The 23,821-nt window shown below is 39.8% G+C and overlaps 2 protein-coding genes across 4 annotated transcripts; one reads left to right on the forward strand and one right to left on the reverse strand.

Moving 5' to 3' along the window:
- Window positions 1-16,121, reverse strand: rab3ab (RAB3A, member RAS oncogene family, b). 3 transcript variants are annotated; one of them, XM_086046577.1, is made up of 5 exons: window positions 16,102-16,121; window positions 9,315-9,539; window positions 5,840-5,958; window positions 4,882-5,006; window positions 1-2,261 (listed from the first exon to the last, which is right to left on the reverse strand). In XM_086046577.1, exons 2-5 carry the CDS (start codon window positions 9,537-9,539, stop codon window positions 2,071-2,073), a joined length of 660 nt encoding a protein of 219 aa, XP_085902703.1. In that variant the 5' UTR covers window positions 16,102-16,121; the 3' UTR covers window positions 1-2,070. The 3 variants fall into 3 exon arrangements, with proteins under 3 accessions (XP_085902703.1, XP_085902702.1, XP_085902704.1); XM_086046576.1 differs by lacking the exon at window positions 16,102-16,121 and adding an exon at window positions 15,076-15,253; XM_086046578.1 differs by lacking the exons at window positions 9,315-9,539; window positions 16,102-16,121 and adding an exon at window positions 8,266-8,422.
- Window positions 15,390-23,671, forward strand: mpv17l2 (MPV17 mitochondrial inner membrane protein like 2). Its single transcript, XM_086046575.1, has 5 exons — window positions 15,390-16,216; window positions 18,777-18,938; window positions 19,391-19,467; window positions 21,779-21,907; window positions 22,022-23,671. Exons 1-5 carry the CDS (start codon window positions 16,027-16,029, stop codon window positions 22,124-22,126), a joined length of 663 nt encoding a protein of 220 aa, XP_085902701.1. The 5' UTR covers window positions 15,390-16,026; the 3' UTR covers window positions 22,127-23,671.
- Window positions 23,672-23,821: the final 150 nt, after the last annotated feature.

The raw sequence follows: 23,821 nt of genomic DNA on the forward strand, positions 1-23,821 counted from the left end.
TTCAGTTAGTAATGCTTTTATTGTTTTACCACAAAGTACAGAACACATAAAAACACAACAGCATATTCTTTAATCTTACTGGCCAAACTGAAGAGGGGTGGCTTGAATAGGCAGTGGGACAAGACCAAATGCACATCAGCAAGTCAGCAAGTCCTGCCGAGCTGGAAGGAAATAGTATTTTTTGTAGTTACTGTATTGCTTTGTAACTTTAACTGAAACATTCATTCTCAAGCAGGCCTGGTGATATGAATGCAGACATTCTGCAACATGGCTCTTTTGTTATTACCAGCATTGTTTTTTCTTTCGTCCCCTATTTCTTTCTTTCTTTTTTTTTTTTGCAAGCCTGAGTCAAGAGAACACAACCAACATACAGTATAAGAATCAAAGGTACAATTTTTACACGTCTGGTTCATAAAGAGAGGAAGACATGAGATAGGGGGATCGTTTTTTAACAGTTTGGAAAAGAAACAGTCACCACCAGAAGGACAAAATTAGTCTTCTTGGTTTGTCTTGATGATTAGCATAAAAAAAAAAAATCCTCATTCGCTCTCTTATTGAAACATTACAACCGGACATGTTGACAACAGAGACAAGATATATTGTACCTCAAAATATAAATGATGGAATAATACCTTACTTTAATCACATTTTTTTTCATGCTTTGTCCTCAATCCTTTGCGCTTATTCTCACGAGCGCCTGGGGTAAACTTGAAAAAGCTTTAATATGTAATTTTATTAAAATGAAAAAAAAAAACCACCTATCTTGCGTTGAGGTAAACCACCATAATATATATTTTTAAACCAGCAACACTGTTAATTTTGTTTCATAAAGTGCTGAATTGTTTGAACTATTAGTGCATGTAGATATTTTATAAACCACCTGCGTGAGCGTATCACCAGATGACAGAAATGAGCTGCTTTGAAACAAACAAGCCAATCAAGATGACTGACATGACATCTGAATGTTAAATATACTATTCTGTGAACATATGAGGCAATTAAAAGTTTGTTCATCACCGTCATATTAAATTTGTTACATCTGTAATACCTCCAAGATCATTTGAAGCTTTGGTACATAAATACAATGACTCTTCTGAATGATTATTTTTTTAAATAATTTTAATAGCAGCAGCGTTTGGATTGGATGATGAAAAATGTCAGTTTTTTTTAACTTATTCAAGCGCTGTTTTGTCCCACCTTTCAAGTGTTGAATTGATCATTTTGCAACATCGCAGCAAAGCCGCATGAGACCAAACTGACCGGGACACGAGGTAAGGAGTCAAGTGCACACAAACCATCCAAACAAACTTCACAACAAAGACCTGATAGATGTATATAATATTATCCTCATAGAACTTCATATCTTTTTACATTTACTTTCAGAAATGCATACCTGTATATGTCATATATTCCACAATATTCATATGTAAACATCTAAAATAAATAAAATGCTATTTCGTCTCAGATCCTTTTCCTCAATCTTGTTCATTTACCCACTTCTTGATACAGCAAAATAATAAAAGCAACACAGGCATATGAAAAAAAAAAAGAGTAAAAAAAAAAAAGAAAAGCCGGTGTCTTGATACCTTGGATATTCATACCTGACTGTATAAGGAACTGAACACATAGTTGGATTTCAGGTGGGTCGTTCCTTCCTGCCAAGTACGCCAAACATGACTCCACTGTGGACTTCTTGTTCCCCACATCCCAACAAACATAAAGATGCTGTAAACATCAAAAGGATTTAAATGGCACTCTGACGGTGGATGGGCGCCGTCAAATCCTTTTAAACACACACATACACAGAAACAATAAAAGAATCCCGAAGAATCTGACTTTGAAAAGAGTCTGAAACATGGAGGTGTGAAAAGGGATTTCATAACTCTTTTTTTTTTTTTTTTTTGGAGTAACATGAGAGCATCTCAAGAGATGATTTGCTCAACGAATTTCAGACACTTTTACAAGACGGTTCCCGGGACCACCAGCCAGTGGTCCTCACTCAAAAGAAGGGAGCTGGAAAGTGAGTGAAAAGGGTGATGGACAATGGAAGAAGGAAGCGGATGGGCATCTTTAACATGCACAGTCCTGGTGTGGTGGAGCAGGTTGCTCTGTTAGCTGAGGCCCCTGCTTGGCCCCCGTGATGGCAGGATCACCAGCATCCAGACTCTCTGACATCTTTTCACATATAATGTCGACCAGACGCTCAAAGGTCTGCTTTACGTTGATGTTGTCTTTGGCGCTGGCCTCGAAAAACTCGAAACCTGGAATGGGGGGGGGGAGAAGAACAGAAATGTTGAATGCTCATTGGGATCTTGTGTGTAGAACTGGTGTGATGTTTCAAATGACTTAGGTTAATATAGAAAAAAAGTGGTAGTTTAGTTCATTTAACGGTAAATCTTTATCAGACTTGCTAGGATGGCAACAACTGCATCATCTACATAGAGAAGGGGTGTCCAAACTTTTAATCCAAGGCCCGCGTACAGAAAAATGAAAGGACGCAAGGGCCACTGACCTACTACAAATTTAAATTAAACATCAAGCAATTATATATTATTTTTAAATACAGTAGTAGTTATTTTGGAAATTTGCTACATCATAGCTTTCCATTAAAGGTAATAAGGGGAATAGCTCAGGATGCAAAAGCGGTCCTGGCTAAATTTGCAGCCCGGGGACCAACTGTCCCTTGTCACCTTGTCTTGGCTCAACAGTTGTAAACAAGTCCATACACTTACTTAGCAGCTACGCCAAGCAGCCTACGCCTGCTCTTCTTGGCATGTAATGGAATCTGGCTGTGTTGTACAAGTCCCAGTGCCCCACGATCGCAGTGATTATTATGTTTGTCCACTTCTGACATGGCGTGTATGTGACGTGTACGTGAGGACATTCTCGAAGTTGTTTGGCTCCGGCGTAGCTGTACAGATTCAGGGAGGGCGATGGGCCGGAGGAGCGCCAGTGGGTCCCCCGCGCCTGAATTCTGGACTCGTCCATCCTCCGTGAGTTCCATGCCAGTCACCCTTCCAGAGCTGGTGGTTTGGCATTTGCCGTTTTTTTGAGGAGGGGGTATTGTCATGTCCTGTATTTTTGGCCTCTTGTTAATGCGTTCTCTCCATCCACAGTCTGCCCTTGTTGAATGTGGGCGGAGTCACTCAGCTGCAGCACTAGAAACCAGGCGAGCTGTGGTCGTTTCCTGAGCCCTGTCATTTTCAGTTGACAGAAGTGACAAAATGGCTGCCCCCAGGGATGGCTATAAACGGGTGGATTAACTCTTATTCCACAAACGCAATATTTATCAGAATGCCTTGTTTCAACTAGTGGGCTTGCGTAGAACATAGTCTTCAAAAAATGTGTTCGGGTTGACTTCCACATTAAGGTTTGTATAGTTAAATTCTACTGTGATTTTGTGTTTCCATTTTTATAAATAGACCTTCGGTCCGCTCTGCGGTTACCATCCTTCCGTTGTGGCTCTGTCCAACTTTTGTTAGTGAGTAGGATCACTTGTTTTCGTTCTCACGACAACATTTTGTCATCGTAGTTTTGTGCTAATATTGTTTTTGTGCTTTACTTCTTGTTGGAATAAACCCTGTGTCACTCTCAAACCCTTTTGTCTGCGTAGTGATCCATTCTCTGGCTGTAAAGCCTACCATAACAAAAATAAATACACGAACGCTATTACTTTGTGATTGGATGGTCAAGGGCACTGAGGCGGAACATACGCCTGCCAGCGCAAAGGCTTCACGACATGCTACAATAAGGCTGTGCAATTAATTGAAATTGAATTGCCGGTAAAATTATGATTATAATCCACAATTACAAAATTGGCATAAACGTAAAACCATTATTAATATGCATTTATATCCAACGCACTGTTTGTTTACAAGGAACTCATAATTTTCACCTTTTTATTTTATAATACATTTTATAAGTTTTGTTTGGTACAAAGGAATTTACATAATTACAAGGTTTCAAAGAAATGTATTTTTCTTTGGATTTTTTGTTTAAACATTTTTTTATTTTGTTCCAAAAAATAAATGATTCTTTGAATAATCGTAATTTCAATTACCAAAATAATCTTGATTTTTTCCATAATCGAGCAGCCCTACACTACAAGGCTAAAATTAGATTACCGCTATCTTCCGGGCTTACGCGTACACTATGGCAGCACACAACGAAACCGGAGAGAACAAGGTTGTTTACTGTAAAGTTTCATTTTACATATCAACGGCGTCATTGATACATCACGCAAATTATGACATTACAGTCAAACGATTTTGCATAAAATGCAAAATATTTAACAATTTTGATCCAGTTGATCAGATCGGTTTAAAGTCTAGTTGAAACCTTTCTTAATTTTGCAATGAAGGGCTTGCTTTCCCTTCCTTTTTCTCTTCTCCGCTCCACTGAGATAACTCCACTTTGCTTTACTCATAATTCGGCATCATGTTTATTTTGCTACCCTATTGCTTGATGGAATAAACCATTTGCATGAGAAGGGAGGGCGGAGTACTCCAAATGATCGCAATATATTGTGCATTTTGATGTGTTTGAAGCATGTGGATTAAGACTAAAATGACTAAATCCTTTAAATCTAACAAACTTTATCAATCAGTTCTTAGATGTTTGGGACCAGTTGCCTACACCTGACAAATACCACATGCACACTTGCATTACATCAAATTCTGGCACGCTTGGGGGGCTGGTTTCGGCGGGAGTAATCAGTACGGGGTCACTTGAATCTTGTAGTGTAAATCCATCCTAAGATTACCACACACAGTTCCAACCTCCATTATAGAGTTAAGGGCTGTGAAAAGAGCAATAAACTACACAGAGAGGCTAAACGCACAGGGTGAATCACAAATTTGTACAGCGTATGTGCGTACTCACCGAGATGTTCAGACAGCTGCCGGCCTCTGTCTCCACTCACCATGCGCTCATCGTCCATATCACATTTATTTCCCACCAGCAGCACCTGGGCATTATCCCATGAGTATGTCTTAATCTGAGTAGACCTGGAAGCAAAAGCACTCGTCATGCTTGCCAACATAAACTGAAGCATAGGAGTGGGACACTCACTCCCTTTTTGTTTCTTGAGAATTTTTACAATTTTTGTTAACCCAGTGATTGTCTTTAAAAAGCTATGTTATACAGCGAGTTCCCCCCTGCTCTATTATGGCTCGTCGTTTGCATCCCTACAATGTTTTGTAAAGCAATTTTTTTTAAAATCCCTCTATTTGCTCAGGCAGGGAAAAACCTTGCCACGAATAGCAAAAAAAAGTGAATAATTGAGACCCCTCAAAAAAGAGTGCTTTGTGATTGGGCAGAGCACTTAAAACAGAGAGGGTCAGTAAGCATCAATGTACACAATTATGAAACCATGTTACATAAACAATTGCATTCAGTAGTTCAATTATTTAACAAGAAAACCGTCTTCACATGAGGTTCATCAATTGTGTTAGTTGGCATACTAGCCTGAATAACAAAAACAGACGTGACAACACACATGGGCAAGCAAATATGCGCAGTAGCACGATACAGAAATGGAATTTACAGTAAGTCATTAAACTCACATCCTGGCATTTACATCCGATAACAAATGTAAAAGAATATAGCAAAATTGTATTGACAAAGTAAATTAAGTAAGCTACCGGCAACAACAACGGAATGGAAACAGAACATTAACTCACATTGTTCATCAAGGATATTGTAGTCAAATGCTCATCCCATATAACATTTACATAAAAAAAAAAAAAAAAAATGAACGCAAATAACGTGACATATTAATTGCACATTCATTTTGAAGTGGATCAGGTCGAAATATCCCAGTATTTCCCTTCTCACGTACCAGTCCTGGACGGCATTGAAGGACTCCTCGTTGGTGATGTCATACATAAGGATGAAGCCCATGGCACCTCGGTAGTAAGCTGTAGTGATGGTACGGTAACGCTCCTGACCCGCCGTGTCCTTGAAATCACAGAAATTTGTATCAAACATCTGTTCACTTTTACATTAACATGTATTGAAGAAATTAACCGTTTTATGGTTTACCGCCTATTAGGAAAGACTAAAAGGTAAAACACGTCTTTGTAAAATATGAATTTTAGCCCAACTAAATTGTCTATTGCCAGTGAGGCCATCATTTACGCAGACATAATGCAGTGGATTCTTTATTGACTCTAACCGACGGTACTTATTGGAACTAAATGACTATACTGAATCACCCATGCGACTTGAATAAGGATAAGATGTACAGAGAACAGATGTATGTACAACTAGGGTATATTTTATCACCAAATCAGAGATTGCCGATTGTTTATCATTCTGCTTTTGCCTCGCGTGGCATTGAGAGCAAAGCTCGAGTCAAATGCACTATCCAATTTAGGATTTATCCAACATTTTCAAAAATGAAAAATAAAAACAATTAACAAATAAAACACCTCCAATGTTGTTAAAAACATCCAGACACAACTTGCGAGACCTCAGCAAATCAATAAAGCTTTTCAACTTATTCTTACTCTTCTGTTGTATATATAAAGCAGCACATTTTACACTCACATCAAAGTTAAGAATGTGTGTGAGGTGAGAATTCTTTATGCTCCCAATTAGTGATCTCCCTCTCTGCTTCCACTTAAAATCAAGGTTAAAGTGGAAGTCAACCCAAACGAATTTTTTTCAAGAATATGTTCTATGCAAGCCCACTAGTTGAAACAAGGCATCCTGATTAATATTGCGTTTGTGGAATAAGAGTTAATCCACTCGTTTTTAGCCATCTCTTGCTCAGGGCTCAGGTAACAACCAATCACGGCTCACCTGTTTTCTGAAGCTGAGCCGTGATTGGTCGTTACCAAGCAGTTGTGAAGTCATCTTCAGTCGATAGAAGTGACAAAATGGCCGTCCCCTGAGATGGCTAAAAATGGTTGGATTTTGCTGCTTAACTCATATTCCACAAACGCACTATTAACCAGAATGCCGTGGGCCTGCTGGGAACATATTGTTGAAAAAAATGTGCTTGGGTTGATTTAAGGATGGGAACACATTGCATTGTTATTCTTTTTCTTTCAGCGGATAACTCATTTTTAGATTTGTACGGTAGCTAAGAATATTACAATGCTCCTTAAAAACTTGGCTGGTTTTATGATGTCAAACATTTTGACCCTGCAATTTATTATCACCCGCTTTGTATATAGTTGCAATCTGCAACTGGTGCAACGACATACAGTACATTTGCATATTGTAATCTGTATTTGGAACAGGGTGACCAATGGCGAAACGGGATGGATATAATCCATACATTTGCATGACGAGAATGCGCTTTCTTATCACTCTCTTCCTCGTTCTAAGATGGCCAGAATATCCATCTATTTATAGCCAGCTGCAGTGCTGATGCACTTTGAAATACTCGTCTGCTCATCCACTCAATATGCTTGCTTGTGGAGGACAGGGTTATCATTTCTATGACTAAAATGTCAGTGTAGGTAGCACCGAGTGTTGTTACGTAACAGACACACCGTGAGTCAACGCGAGTGCCCTATATACAGCAAATGCATTGTGTCGATAATCACATTCAAATGAGGTATTTTTCAATGATGTTGTGTCATAAAGGCGCAGTAGAACATTGGCACTGAAGTGCATCATTTCATTTTCTTTGCTACCATGAATGAATCCATTCTGTTTTAGTGGGGAAAGAAGAGTGATGCTGACTTTGTTTAATGATTTGATAACATTAAGGGGAAATCAGCCTATTCACAGTTAAATAAGTCATGTTGAACCATCGCACTCAATACAATTTGAGCTCAAAACATCCTCCTCTTTACATGGCTTGGCTGAGAGAGTTGCATAAATGGGGGGATGGGGATTTTGCATGTGTGTGTGTGTAACTGAGGCTATTTTCTCAGAGATGTCTAGTAATGGGGGAGGGGGAGAGCAGCACTGGTCACCCTACGCTCTTTTTCTGATTGGCTGATTGTGTCTTCCTTCCTGGAGGCAAGACCTGAAAAAAGGGTGACAACAGAGACAAACATACACGCGCACAAACACCCCAACTAACACACACATACTGTATGCTGACCTTTCAGAAAATAAGAGAGCATTACAGATAACCCTGATATGTTTATCCAAAAGGGCAGCCAACATTAAAGTTCACCCATCCATCACCTATACCGCTTCTCCTTATTCGGGTCGCATTGCCTGCGTGGGTTTTCTCCGGGTACTCCGGTTTCCTCCCACATTCCAAAAACATGCATGGTAAGTTGATTGGACACTCTAACTTGCCTGTAGGTGTGAGGCTCCAGCATGCCCGCGACCCTTGTGAGGACAAACGATGTAAATAATGGATGGATGGATGGAGTTAATCCACCCGTTTTTAGCCATCTCTGGGGGCGGCCATTTTGTCACGTCTGTCAACTGAAAATGACAACTACCTAGGGCTCACATACCGGCCAATCACAGCTCAGCTTTAGAAAACAGGCGAGCTGTGATTGGTCGGCTCAGATTCAGAAAACAGGTCAGCCGTGATTGGTCGTTGTGAGCGGACAGAATGGCCGCCCCCAGAGATGGCTGAAAACGAGTGTATTTTGCTGCTTAACTTATATCCCACGAATGCAAAATGAATCAGAATGCCATGTTTCAACAAGTGGGCCCGCTGGGAACATATTCTTGAAAAAAATATGTTTCGGTTGACTTCAAAACATTGATATATTGGAATAACTCACTACTGGTATCACTGTTCACACATCTGGACAATTTTGTGTCTCCAATGATGAAACCATGCATATTTTTTGGAATATGGGAGGAAAGCATGCAGAGCACATACAAATTCTACACCGGATTGAAACCTCACTGTGTCTGTGACTAAAATATCCACACTGTGAGGGTTTGTGTTATGATCCCTACAAAGAGGAACAGGTGTACTGTGCATCCACAAAGAGCACGCCGCGGTCAGCATCTTCAGTCTCAACATCACCAGCATCATGCTGATGCAACACTTTAAAGTGTTGCTGTTCTCCTTGTGCAGCTAACAAGTCCTCACTCAAAGCTAATGAACTTTGAAGTCAGCAGAACCAAGAAATCTTAGAATGTGAATCAAGATCGTTCAAAATCTACTTTTAGCAGATTTACTGATGAAAGTCATTAGGCAGTGTACGGCGGAGGGGATACAATAATCCTTATAATAAGTGTCACAATGGGTCGAGTCAAGAAAATAAGGAATGAATTTAACCTCAAAATTTGACATTTCGCAGGATTCTGAATCTCTGCAGTGACCTATGTTACGTTTTACTCACAGGCTTCCCTATTTGCATACAAGTCAACAAAAGACTTACCCAGATCTGTAGTTTGATCCTCTTATCATTCCTGTAGATGGTCTTCACTTTGAAATCGATGCCCACCGTGCTGACAAAGGCGGGTGTGAAGGAGTCATCGGCGTAACGGAACAAGAAAGAGGTTTTACCCACACTACTGTTGCCAATGATGAGGATCTTAAACATATAGTCAAAGTTCTGGTCTGAGGACTCCTTCTGGCCATAGGTCGCTGTGGCTGACGCCATCTGTAGACAGAAATGAACGGAGGAGGGGAAAGTCAAGTTCTGTGACAAATGGTCTTTGTTGAGGTAAGAGATATATAGAAGACTAGACTCTGGAATTTATTCATTTGAAAATGTATTCTAAATCTGAACTAATTAGAGGCTAATTAGTGTCCTGCAAAGTATAGTGACAAAAGGACATAAATAAATGAATTCCTATAATAGCAATAGAGTAGTTTACAATATATCTGTACTGTCAGCGTAGTGTAAAGGTATTGTGCTCATTTCATTATTGTTTGTAGTAGTAATTGAGATTTACTGAGAGGTGTTAGGAGTATAAAATGATAAGACATCATCACATTCATTTCTTCTTAGTTTCTGAATTGCGAAAACTATCATTGAATGAGAATAAAAGTAAAGGATTTAAAAGGTGATTAAGACAAAGAAAATCCTAATCATGTGACTCAGTGACGAAATGGACTGAGGAAACTTGGAGACCTTGAAAAGACGTTGACTTCAGCCGAGGACTCAGACTCCCTCAGAGTCCCAATGCGCCGCTCTATGTTTAGACCATTGTCTTGACTTGCTGCATTGCAACACTAGAACGTTGACAGCCTAAAGCCCCAAGCAAAACAACTGCACCCTGCTATCAGATTACATGAGCAGAGACGCTGGATGAATAATGAAGTAGCATAAAACCAAAAGGTAAGAATGAAGCTTGTGTCTGAGTCTGTAAGTGAGAACTACTCTTCTGTTTTGGTCAATGTGCATTTACACTGCAGGTCTTTATGCCCGGCTCCAGTTCAGTGTTTATATCCATCTATATTTCTTTTTTTTTTTTTACTCTTTCCCACGCACAAAATGCAGTTTAAACAACAATGGTGGGCAAAAATACAGACGCAAACAAACATTTTCCTCAACATTACATAGAATTTAGTTCCCAAGTTTAAAGCGGAAGTCAACCCAAACATATTTTTTTCCAGAATATGTTCTATGCAGTCCTACTAGTTGAAACAAGGCATTCTGATTAATATTGCATTTGTGGAATATGAGTTAAGCAGCAAAATCCACCTGTTTTTAGCCATCTCAAGGGGCAGCCATTTTGTCACTTCTGTCGACTGAAAATGACATCACAGATGCTCAGGGCTCAGATAACGACCAATCATGGCTCAGCTTCAGAAAACAGGTGAGCTGTGATTGGTTGTGACCTGAGCCCTGAGTAACTATGATGTAATTTTCACTCAACAGAAGTGACAAAATGGCCGTCCCCCTGAGATAGCTAGGAACATGTCATTTCTCATATTCCACAAACACAATATTAATCAGAATGCCTTGTTTCAACTAGTGGGCCTGCATAGAGCATATTCTCAAAAAAATATGTTTGGGTTGACTTCCAACCTTCAAGCATTCACTGTAGTTTTGTGTGTTTTTGAAACATCAGCGGTGGGGTAACGGTTCACATATATGACATTTATGCAATTGGCAGGGATTTCAATGGCCTTGAGATTGACCAGGTTCATGCTGTGAGGTGTATCTGAACTGCGCCACATGGGACAAGAAAAAAAAAAAAGACCACATGCCAAGAAGCCAGCTCACAATTTATCACAGCCAAGATTCAGTGTTTGTTTTCTCTGAGGCGAGTCTTATTTAAATCTATCTTCTCGTGTTACTGCTACACATACTGTTTACTCAGCTCAGCAAGTATTTGAAGCAGTAAAGCCTGTCTTTGTGTCTTTGATTAAATATGTTTTTAATTTTAGATTTCACTTTTTTTATTCAACCTTGTCTAGTCTGCGGCCAATTACAACGTACTGTATTATATATCATTGTCTACCAAAACAATCTCTCTCTGACCCCTTTACCCTTTTCCACTTTGTATTTCACTGGTTGATATTATGGGTATCACTGTTGTTTTTAGGGTGATTTAGGTTGACTGCTTTTGGTGCCGTAGCATCACAAATGGTCACTGTCTTTCAGAGGCACACTTTCCCATATGAAATAACCTGTTGCCATCGTAAAAGCTTTATCAACGCTACAGGCAATACCTAAAGTTTATTAGCTGTCATCTTAGGCCAACTAAACAGAATGCAACGTGCGATATTTGTATTTTTTATGTTCTATTGTTAAGTCTGAGTTGTCACCGACCAGTGTTGACACTCGAGGGTAATTTATGTGCAATTCCGGTATCTGCAATTTTTTTCCCCCATCCTTAGTGCTTTAAATGAACAAAAATGGCCTATGTAAAAGTAGTATGCAGAACTGCTTTGTCACAGTAGAGCTGTGAGAGAAATTAGCATAAACCTTTACATAATAAAAGATTTATTAATATGCCTATATTTTGTATAGCTTTTCTAGGGTCTTCACATTAAACCCTTGCGAACATCATGGTAGTTTATCAATCATGCAGAACACATCTAAAAACAATATGACGCATAAAATAGTTAACCTAAATGAATGTTTTGGCAATGTGCACCAGAGTATACGCCACAGAGCAAGCGCATAGCTGGGATTTTCAAACACTGAACCTCAGTGAGGCATAACTCATAACCCACAACTGTGCCATGCTGCCCAAGTGGTCATATTTTCAGTAATTCAGTAATGAATGTGACTGCCTGTCCTGGGTGATGACATCACAAGTTGATCACTTCAATCTTTCAACGAAAGTGAAAAGTGAAGACGATTCACGAGCGACGAGCAGGATTGATCTGGACCTAAGTGCTGCTGCCAGCTAGTCACGCTCTTTTAATTAATCGGCATTGGCTGCCTCTCTGCAGACTGCAAGTTCAAGTTCTAATTGGAGTAAGCACCCCACCGCTTGAGAAAGCAGTGGAGACCCTTGACAGTGACCTCCTGAGCACAACCTGAGCTCAGAGGCAGCGATGTAAATGCTCAAATGTTTTTAAGATGCTCCTTTACACCTCTACACTCATGTAAACACCCATCCATCCATTTTTTTATAAAGCGTGTCCTCATTTGCGTCACTGGTGAGCTGCAGCCCATCCCTGAAGACTTTGGACAAAAGGCAGGGTACATCCTGCATCAATCCTGCACTTTGCAACATCTTCACTGAAAATTTGGCTCAGAAGATCACATTATTCCTTGTAATGCAGCAGCTGTCCTCACAGGTTGTCTGAGATGGCATTTTCCCCCTATTTCCTCCAATCACGCGCCTCTTTTTCTAGGAAGCGTGTGGATACAGATGAGAGGAGGAGGAAGATATAAATAGCACCGCTTCATCTTTTCTCCCTTTTCTGCACAGCAAACAGAAAAGCCAAGAAGATAAAAGGGTGGTGCAGGTGATTGAAAGACAGTCTGAATGAAAACGTGAATACAAATACAATGCTAAAATGTCTGCCTTGGATTCTCATATTTTCAAGACATAATGGTAAACTTTAAATAAATCTGTCATTAGTGATAATTGCACAGTCGCTTTATATTCTTTGTTGTAGTTAAAACTGCTGATTTATGTGTCTATATATGACATTCAGCATATCATCATCCATCCATCCCTAATACTACTTATCCTTACCAATACAATACAATTCAAAGATTTTTACATGACCCGTCAGGTTTTGCACAAAAAAACATTTTCCGCCTACTTAGTCCATCCTTTTTAAAAGACTTGTCATACTCCGTCCATCCGTCCACAAAATGGGCGTCCGTCTGGGACGGACAGACGGACCGTTTTGTCCCTGGGACGGAATGCCCATCTCTGCTGTCCTGCATGTTTTAGAGATGGGTCCTTCTTTCAACACACCTGATTCAAATGATCAGGATCGTTATCAGGCTTCTGCAGAGCTTGCTGATGAGCTAATCATTTCAATCCAGTGTGTTGGAGGAGGGAAACATCTAAAACATGTGGGCCTCGAGGACCAGAGTTTGACACCTGTGGTGTAGATAAAGTGCACTCCATTTACTATTTTGATTATGATTGATTGTTCATTTGTTGTACTGGTACAATACTAAGTACAGTAATCCATTTGAGTTGATTCAGCCCTTGTTCGTTTTTGTTGTAGTAGTCTGAGCTCTAGTAAATAATTGTTTATTTTGACTGGCACATTTCTTTTATTGTCACAAATAGCATTACTTTAATATGCATGTACGCACGTGGCAGCTTTGGAACATGACAGTTCAATAAAAGTCTCTTCCTTTTGTAAATTGCTCATTTAATTTCACAAAAATACAAATCTAGAGGTATATTACTTTTTTTCAGCTAAGTTTGTTTTAATTGAAAGATATACTTTAACTAAGATGCTTATCAGTAAGAAATAAAATTTGGTTCCATTAGTGGGTGTTCAAAATAGAATGAATACATCTAATTCAGTACACCCGCCATGATTACCCCCAGCCAATCAGCAAAGAAATAGAATATACTGTAACATGACATAGTGGCAAGAAAACATTGAGCGTTCATTATATGAATGCACTGTGTATATGAAAATTATTTCTTGAGTGAATTGTTTTACCTATAGTGTTTACTAGCACATCTGTGTCACAGTTCTTAGGTTCAGAGTTCAAATCTCGACTCTTTTTTTGTGGAGTTGGAACCTTCCATGGGTGGTTTTTCTACAGGTGCTCCGGCTTCCGCGAACATCCCAAAAACGCGCATATTACAGTAGGTTCACTCAAGACTCTTAATTCTCCATAATTGCGAATGTGAGTGTGCATGACTGTATTTCTGTGCTCTCTGTTCTTGGCTGGCAACTACTCCAGGGTGTCAGGCTCCAGTTACCCTGACCTTATTGAGGACAAGCCTATAGAAAATGGATGGTTGGCAACCTGATGACTCTACTGAATTGTATCAATCTAATATGTTTTGTTAAGTTACCAGTATCTGCTCCATAATACATTTATCATGTATCCAAATGTGATGGTAGGTTTCCACTAAAATGGGATTTTTCCACCACAATAATTCCTGTTGTTAAATTTGACACGATGTGATTGGTTTAGCACCAAATCGTTAAGCCTATCACAGATAATAAAAACGGCCCTCGTGATTTACCGGTATGTTACATAGCACCAAAGTATAATCTAATATTGCAACATACAGCATGTCCATTCGTTTGCATCGCTGCAAATCAAAGCAGCACTAGCAAAAATACATGTTGATTATTGCATAACTAGAATGTGGCTGAATGAAGTCATATTTTCTTTGTGCCTTCAGATCAATTAGGATCCATTATCTCGATTAGTAGCATCCGACAATGAAACGCATTTGCTTGCAGGACGCCCTGCATCACTCCAAACACCCTCTGCACTTGTCTTCAACACACGTCCAAATCCCCAACAAATGAATGCGTTAAGCTTATGATTGGTTTCGCTTTTCAAAAACAGCTGCTGAAATGCCAACATCTTCTTCCGCGCGTGGCTTTTAACATCTTACATTTGACAATACCTTGCAAATACCTTGCAAATAATTAATTATTTGATAAGATATTTTAATAATTGATCTAATGCATAGTAATCATTATAGTATATTCATTTGAAGAGGGATGGATATTTTAAAATAAAGCATTACACACTATATATATCTATTAAAAAATATAAGACTGAACCCCACCTTGTAGATTCCTATCCAGCTGCTGTGCACTCCACCGCGTCCTGCGACCGCAGACACCACTAAGATTAAGTTAGAAGTTGGAGAGGCTGAAATTCCGCTTACACTTCCACGATAAATGTGTGATTGTGGAAGTCACAATGTCATATACCGTATGTGACACCCTTAAATTAGGTGGTATGGGTTACACAAATTATACCACGTGAGGCAAAACTTCTCATTATAAACAGGATTACCTAGCTTCACCAACAGCCGTTTTCCTCCGTTAGCTTTTATTTTGAAGGCAATATTTGCCATCGTCATTATTTCTAACTCTACTAACTACTGGCCCGTTTACACCACACGATGGACCAAAGATGGACAGCCCGTGTGACCAATCAAGAGCCACACTAGAAATACACACCCAAACTGTCATTTTTTATTGATGAGAACTGGTGGAGGGACTGAATTACTGATGAGGAGGTCAGTAACCACAACTGTCATGTCAAGCCTTAAAGCTTCCTGCGGTGTTCATTACTGCCCAGCATTACTGCAAAAGCATCAATGTCACGTGGTGGAGGGCACCGAATTCCTTCACTACTCTTTTTCAACTACATATATCCAGAACTTTTGGTTCGGATTACGTCGCCGCCGTAAGAACTCAGAAAGAGAAACTCAGTCGAAAATCAAGGGCGCCCAGCCTGTACTGTGCTGAGCAAGAGTGAACATACAACAGTCGTGTATTCTTCCTCACCAGCAGATGGCGCGCACACATTTACCTTTTCTTTTAGTCCTCGTGCATTCTCTTGAAACATTTCTTCTGTTTGTTTCGAACGACGCAAACTAACACGTCATCAACTTTCGTCTTATCATTGAGGACACTTCATTTTAGGAGTCTAGGCGCGGTTCTGTCTGTTCAACTCGTCCGAAAAAGAACTTTATAGATGACAGTGTTCTTTCTACGTTCCAAACAATATGCTTCCCCGGGCGGGCAAAGAGTTTGTAGTCCGCATACGGTTCTCGTGGCGGCAGTTGTTCCAGGGCCGTTACCTACTGCTCACCAACACGCTGAGCGGAGGAGGCATGCTGGCGCTGGGTGACTTCCTGCAGCAGAGTCGGGAAACACACAAGGACCCGACCAGAATCAGAGACTGGAACAGGACAGGTGAGAGCGCAAGGCGAGAGCCACGACCAGGGATGTACTGAGAGGGTGGCGGGGCGAGGGTGTGGGTGGGGTGGGGTGGGGTTGGGTTGGGTTGGGACGCGATAGGTTGCGAAGGGAAGTCTAAAACACTTAATGTAAAATAACTTAATTCCCAAAATTCACATTTACACACAAGTGGGATGGGGGTGCTACGTTCACAGTACAAAATGTTAATCGCCGGTGTTGGGCGAAAATCTCCACAATATCCCGAAATTCCCAATAGCCAGCACGCCCCTGGCCACAACAGTAAGAGTGCAGTGGTTGTTTCGAGGCAATCAAAAGGCATTGTCAGTTTTAATCAAAAGAGATCTGGCTTCAACTGTGAAAAGGTTGTTCCATCTCCAAGCAGCAAATGAATGAGGCATCTTCAACGATCAGTCCACTTTTTCACATTCATTAAGGCAGTGACGTTGCCATAACGGTCAGTCTTCAAGGTGGTGTCTATGTTGATGTGTTTCAGTTTCACACTAATATTGTTAAAAAAATTATAACATGTTATCTGCGGCCCCACTAATGTAAACATGGTATTCTCATTAATGTTGTATTTGTGGAGTATGAATTAAGCAGCAAAATCCACCCAATTTCATCCATCTCAGGGGGTGGCTATTTTGCCACTTGCTGTCGACTGAGAATGACATCTCAATTGCTCATGGCTCAGGTAACGTCCAGTCAAGGCTCAGCCGTATTATCGTGGGGTTTGTTTTATTCTCATGATTTTACGGTACTTAACAGTGGAGCGGATGTGCAGAATTGCTCGCTTTTCCCCAAATAGAGCAATAACAAAGGATTTGCTTGGTTGTTTACCGTATTTTCTGGGCTATAAGCCGTACCGTTATATAAGCCGCACCCACTCTATTTTAAGAACATTTTGGGGAAAAACTTAAATAAGCCGCACCTTTATACAAGCCGCACCTATCTATGTTGAAAACTTTTATATTTACTGCATTTACAGAGTGATTATGAACTGTAAATGTACATGTATGTACCTGAGCAGATTCTTTCCTAACAGTGCCTTTTAACACTGCAGCAACGTTGCTGATTAAAACAGAAGAGAACTAAGAGAAAATAAACAGTACTTCATTTCACTGCCGACTGCCGCTCCAGTTTGTCGGCTAATGTCCACCGGACTCCACCATCTGTTGTTCTACTAGATTCTACATGTGCACCTGTCTTGTTTTATGTTAATAAAGTCAGCCAATCTAACACACGACGACGTGTTAAATCAATAATAGCATTTCACATCGAAACAACAGAACAGACGTAACATCAGCCAATCGCATTCATGTGCACTTCAGGGACCTCTAGGAAAACAAAAAATCAAAGCATTACAGCACCTAATGCAATAACCTAGTCTATGGCGCCCTCGCCTGTTGAACTCCTCCACCTGCAGTCACATCCAGTTAATGGGAAATGTATTGTATTAAATTGTAGTGTCATTCCGGTTAGTGCGCCGCGAGTGGTGGAAGAAAAATCCACACAATAGCCGCACCGGACTATAAACCGCATGGCTCAAAATCTAGGAAAAAAGTAGCGGTCTAAGTCCGGAAAATACGGCAATTTTACACTTGATGGCTCCCTGGAGATCTAACTACTAAATCGATATAAATGCTTAAAATATGCATCTATGTAAAAATATAAAAGAACCATGTTAACTAGCCGCGCTCTCATTCCCGTATGCAACGCACATTCGTAGCAGTGGTAATCCGGGTCAATCCGTGATGTAACCAGAAGCATTGTGGGTAATGGTGTCATGGCTTTAGCGTTAGCAACACAGTCCAAAGTCCGGCCACATTCACAAAATGACTTAAAACGATGTGAATCTCTCTTTCATAGCAGCACGGTGGTGATAAACGAGCATCTAAAAAGAAAGCATGAAGTGGCCGATGCACGATTTCATTTCTCACATTGGAATAGTCGTACCTGGAAGCTAGCTGGAGTTAGCACACAGACTCCTCTGTGCCGGTTTCTAATGGAACACTGCAACCATATCCTGTTGTGGTGCGCTAACAAATTGTAGCATCTACTAGCGATTATGGCGGAATTAGTCAGCAAACTGACGTTTATTAAAAACCAAAAACACAGTTGTTGTGTACTCGTATTCTCGCCCCTGAATTAAGTCATTCATTGTTCAGATCAAAGAAATGCCGAACTCCTATATAAATCATTTACTGGGATCATTATTGCACCTTACTACAGCAGTAGTACTACTGACAACTACCGTAAATAGACTAATCAGGATAACAGACTTTATTGTTTTCTGATCACCCCAATAGTAGTATTGTTTTCAAAAATCAATCTTCGGGTGGTCAAATGGTTATATCGTAGAAGCACTGTAACATGAAACAGTAATTTACATGATACATTCATAATTAATATACCAATTCGAGGCTGTGCCAAAGGAAATAGTAGTCCAGTCAATTTAACATAGTACTATTATCACTCCAAACTAATCACTCTCAAAATACATGTCTTCTGAAAGTATTGTAATAAGGGAGCTGTTGTTGTTTCTTGTTCCCAAAAGGTCGCATGTTTGTGGTGGGCTGCTCCATGGGTCCAGTGCTGCACTTTTGGTACACGTGGTTGGACAGAAGATTTGTGGGCTATGCTGTGACCACGGTGGTCAAGAAGGTTCTGGTGGATCAGATGATAGCGTCGCCGACACTTGGCATGTGGTACTTTTTAGGTGAGGACAGTCCTTTCTTGTCATGTTTACATAATTTAGTAGATTTGTGTTGCCTGTTGAAGGTCAAAAGACCTGGCGGGGTCCTGATCCTTGGCCAAATTTGGCAACTGCCTGCCATTGTTTTCAGCGTGCGTTCTTTTCAAGTGTAGAATAAATGTCATGAAACAAAACATGATGTTTCTTCAGAACATTCTCACTTGTAAGACAGGTGAGCAAAAGTGTCAAAGGTGGAGGTCTTGATGTGGGCGAGGTAAGACAAAAGATGGTATGTTTTTCATATCAGAACTAGTTCAAAGGTCGTGTGTGATAAATGAGACCGACGCTTTGTTTGCTGCCGGCAATTCAATGCTGTATAAGAATCGAGCTCACCTTAAGTGTGCACCTTATCTCAAGCTTGTCTTGATGTAGCGCCTCGCTTACGCACGACTGACTCACAATTGTGTTTATTGCAGGTATGGGGGTCATGGAGGGACGCTCTTTATCCCACGGATGGGAGGAATTTAAAGATAAATTCTGGGAATTTTATAAAGTAAGTACACATGCATGCAGGAACTCCAGGGATCAATGGAGATGTGACAAGCGTGTCTGGTTTAGTGTGTTCTTGTAGTTTAAACACAAGCACTGCAGTATAGCGTGGAAACCACTTTTCTGAATACTATTTTCTCGTTTCCGACAATGATTTGCGTTGGTCAGTCAGTCAGCATTGTTCTCATTTGGACAAATAAAGACAAAGCTACCAAACGCTACAATGTCAAGTAAGTACCAGTGGTGGGCACGTCAATCCATCAGCCAGCATGCCGGCACTATTTCAGGCCGGCCCATGTGGGCCCGGTCTGTCCCTCGTCGGCGACAGACAGTCATCGTCGAGAACGTACTTACTACGCCGCACAAGCAGACATGCAGCCAAATAACGAAAATAATAATAATAAAAAAAGCAGACACACACAAGTGCGGTGATTGGTGCAATAAAAACAATATAAGATAATGTCATTACGGTACACAACACTTTTATTTTATTTTTTTTTTTTTTATTTATTTTTGGAGTGCATGTCTGCTTGTGCCCACCTGCGTGTGACGTAGTACCGGCCAATACGTTCTTGATGCTGATTGGCTGTCGCTAAAGACTTGGACGGACTGGGCCGGCCTGAAAAATGGCGGCCTGCCAACTGACGGATTGACGTGCCCACCACTGGTACAGTGGAATATTTATCAATCAGTCAATCAAACTTTATTTATAGATCACTTTTCATACAACATAGCGTCTCAAAGTGCTTTACATAAAAACAATAAAATGTATAATGGTAATGTAATGGAATATTTAAATAGGGATGCTTAGATGAGGGGAAAAAGAATGAGCACCATAATACAGGAAATCGATGTAAAGAAGCGTTAGCTGTACGCACATCTCTGTCCTGGCTGCTCAGTACAAAATGGCGAAAGCAACCAGCCCACTCGGGAGCAAAAAAAAAAAAAAAAAGAAAATGTTCACTTCTTGAACCTTGTCGTACTTGTCGACTCAAATTGTCGTATGAGACCAACCTTAATGTGGAGACTCACCGCCAAGGGTAATCTTCGTCTTTTCATCTGTTGCTCATCATCAAAGTTACATTTAGTTTTTTGAACCATTTTTACCTATTAATAGTGGTTTACTTCTTTTTACACTTGTAGTTAATGTTAAAACGTTCCAGCATGCGTAAAGTCTTAAAGATCCTATGTCTCTTTTTATTTTTAATTTTTGTAAAATCTTTGATGCCCTTTTATTGGGTTTGCAAGGTAATTTGGGTTGGAAATGGCCACAACACCCCATTTCAAGCTATTTTAGTTGGTCCAAAACGTCGTCAATAGGCCATTTTCTCATTAATATTTGATATGCAAACGAGCATGTCTTTGATTACTTTGCTGTTCCCCTTAAAATTGAATATGGAGCATTCCTACGATTGGTAGTTGACGATATTTCAGCATGTGATTGCCATGTTGGGAAATCACCTCATGAAGGTTTGGTCTGCTCAAATATTTAACAGAGCATCGCCGTCAGCTGAATTGTTAGCATGTGAGCTCACCAAACGTAACGAGGCGTGTGCATTATGGCGTTCTTTCACCTTTCATTTCTTAATGTTTGTGCGAGCAGGTTAAAAATTGACTTTACCACCGCATCAGAAAGCTCTGGTCATTTTTGTATGCTTTTGTGAGGCAGATGTTGATTGTGGGTAGGTTTGCAGAGGGTGGAAAATTGCCTGTATATTTATGGACCATGGGAATTCAAATTGGGAGATTTGGGAAATATTCCAAATTTGGAATTTGGAGATTTATGGAAATTAACTAGGAATTGAGGCAAATGAAAGGTATCATATTCAAACATAAATATTCATTTTTTTGATTTGTCACTAAGCAGACATCAGCTCTCCTAGCCCACATGCGATGGCATTTCACCTTATTTTTTTCTGTTTTTAGTCCATTTCACTCGGGCACCAGCGCATCTGAAGTTTGCTTATACTGTACCTCAAGTTTTGTCTCAACACAAAGCAAAACTTAACGACCAACTCATAAATGAAAGGGCCACTGTTACTTACATTAAATCTGCTTGTTTTGGTCAAGATTTTGTCGAAGTATAGATTGAATTTCCCCATGAAGAGCCAACCTTCAATATTGTGAATCCCTGATTGATTCCCATAAATTCCTATGGAAAGTTTCCAATTTTGAAAACTGATAAGTTTAAAGTGGCTGACGTGCTTGTGTGTACGAACATTTGGCTTGTAATGCACAGCTTTAACCAATGTTTGCGCTGCCTAATCCTCTGGCGTTTGTTTATGCTGATCTGTGTTGCTCCTCCTTGCTGACAGGCCGACTGGTGCGTTTGGCCTGCGGCTCAGATGATCAACTTTTATTTCCTCTCACCCAAATTCCGTGTCGTGTACGTCAACACCATCACCTTGGGGTGGGACACCTACCTCTCTTATCTGAAACACAGAGTAAGTTGGCCTTGCAGGAAGCTCAAGGGACTTTCTTCTTCATGTTCCTTTTGATTTGAGCATCAAAAATGTACTTTTACTGAGTTTTTGTGCGTATGCTTGTGTTGTGTGCAGGATGACAGTAAGCCCTCGGACTTGCTGTCAGACAGCAGTGTGGCAGATGTGCAGCAGAAAACTCTGCCACCATCCAAACCTCTGGAGGAGAAAAGTGGGTGGTGAAGCCAAAGACGGGCTGCGCTTCCCGCTTGTTAAAACTGCTGCAGCTGGATGTAAAAAGTTGTTTTACTGGGACACCTTTCTCCCGTGTTCATTTTATTGGTATTGCATTCATGATGTCAGAGGATTCAGACAGTGCGATGCGTCCCATGTTTGTGCGGACATTCCGAGATAAAAAAAAAAAGACGAACATGAGAAGCTTTTCCCGCTGCTGCATGTACTACAAATTAAGAAATTCCAAATTTGACAGTGGTCACTGTAAGTACAAAATACTGAACCTCTAGTATATATTATTTACATGCCCAAACCACTGTCCCTGATAACAAGAGAATTTAGTACTCAATTATAATTAGTCGGTTTGTTTTTTGGGAAACTTCGGTTCGGTATATTTTCTGTCCAACATTTTTTTTTATATATATTTATTTTGAAAAGATTACAAGCAAAGGTACATTTATTTTAGGAAAAATAAATAAAAGCGAACCATTTAGGTGATATTCTAAGAAATTACACCAGAATAAAAAATACACATAACAATAAAGATTTCTTAGTTTTGTAAATTATTAAGACACTGAAATCTTTAAACACTCAGCGGCAAAAGCCTATGACACACCTAAGTATTCAAATTAAAGACAAGTTGCCATTACAGTACATGTATACACTTTTTGTGATGAAAAAATGACATACAATAACAGTTACAATTATTGCTAACTATATTAAAATATTAAAACTCTTTTCAAAATGAAAAAATAGTCACTTTAAAAAGTCTCTATGAAATTATATCCACTTTTTAGTCATCAAAATCTTTGAATGTTCAACAGCATATGATAAATCTGGCTATTTAAATTTGAAGTTTTTGGCTAAAAAGACTGCTTTCTTCCTCGTGGAAGAAACATTCATAGTCGGATGACGCCGCTAGCTGCAACATAGCCGCCGATCTCCATGTAGCAATGTCGGCACACAACTTGGAGACTTTCCACGTACCTTTCACCATCGGCGATTTTAACAGGAAAGCCAGAATGTTCCCAAACAGGAGACCCACACTGAAGTGGTTAAATGTATTGTTTTCAGCATGGGAGCCATGTTTGAGAGCACTCTGTTTATTATTATTATTTTTACCCAAAGTGTTTTTCTTACATGCACATTGTTGCTGGAAAATAGTGCTTAATTTTCTGTCCGCATTGCCTCTCAACTTGATAAAAATGACTTTTTTTTTGGGATGGTTCGATAATGATAATCTACAGACTTGTCAAGTGTTAAATGAAATTTTGTTTATTATAAGATTAGGATCTTGTGTATTGGTGATGCTAAACTTAACATGTAAGTTAGGTGTGAAAAGTTGGATTTTTGAATTGCCAGTTATGACTGTCGCAAGATATGAGACACTGTGATGATGAAGTCATCATGTGGCAAAGTGTCACATGATGACTTCATTAACATAAAACGATAAATTTAATAGTTTGCTACTGAAAAATCATTAGTGTCATGAAAACTTGACTGTGTTTTATTTATAATTGTATAAATACTGTAAAATAAAAAGAGTCAAAATAACATCATATGTACATTATTTTGATGTCTATGTATGGTCTTCACTTCAAAAGCAATTTTTTTTCAGTTGTAATCTCATTTGTACATTATGGACTAGCACAACCGATTTACTTTAGTCCTGGTTTACACCCCTATATTTGTTATTTGACATTT

Source organism: Filicampus tigris, chromosome 12 (genome assembly GCF_054856515.1).
Source record: "Filicampus tigris isolate MCC_2025a chromosome 12, RoL_Ftig_1.0, whole genome shotgun sequence".
NCBI classification, from domain to species: domain Eukaryota; kingdom Metazoa; phylum Chordata; class Actinopteri; order Syngnathiformes; family Syngnathidae; genus Filicampus; species Filicampus tigris.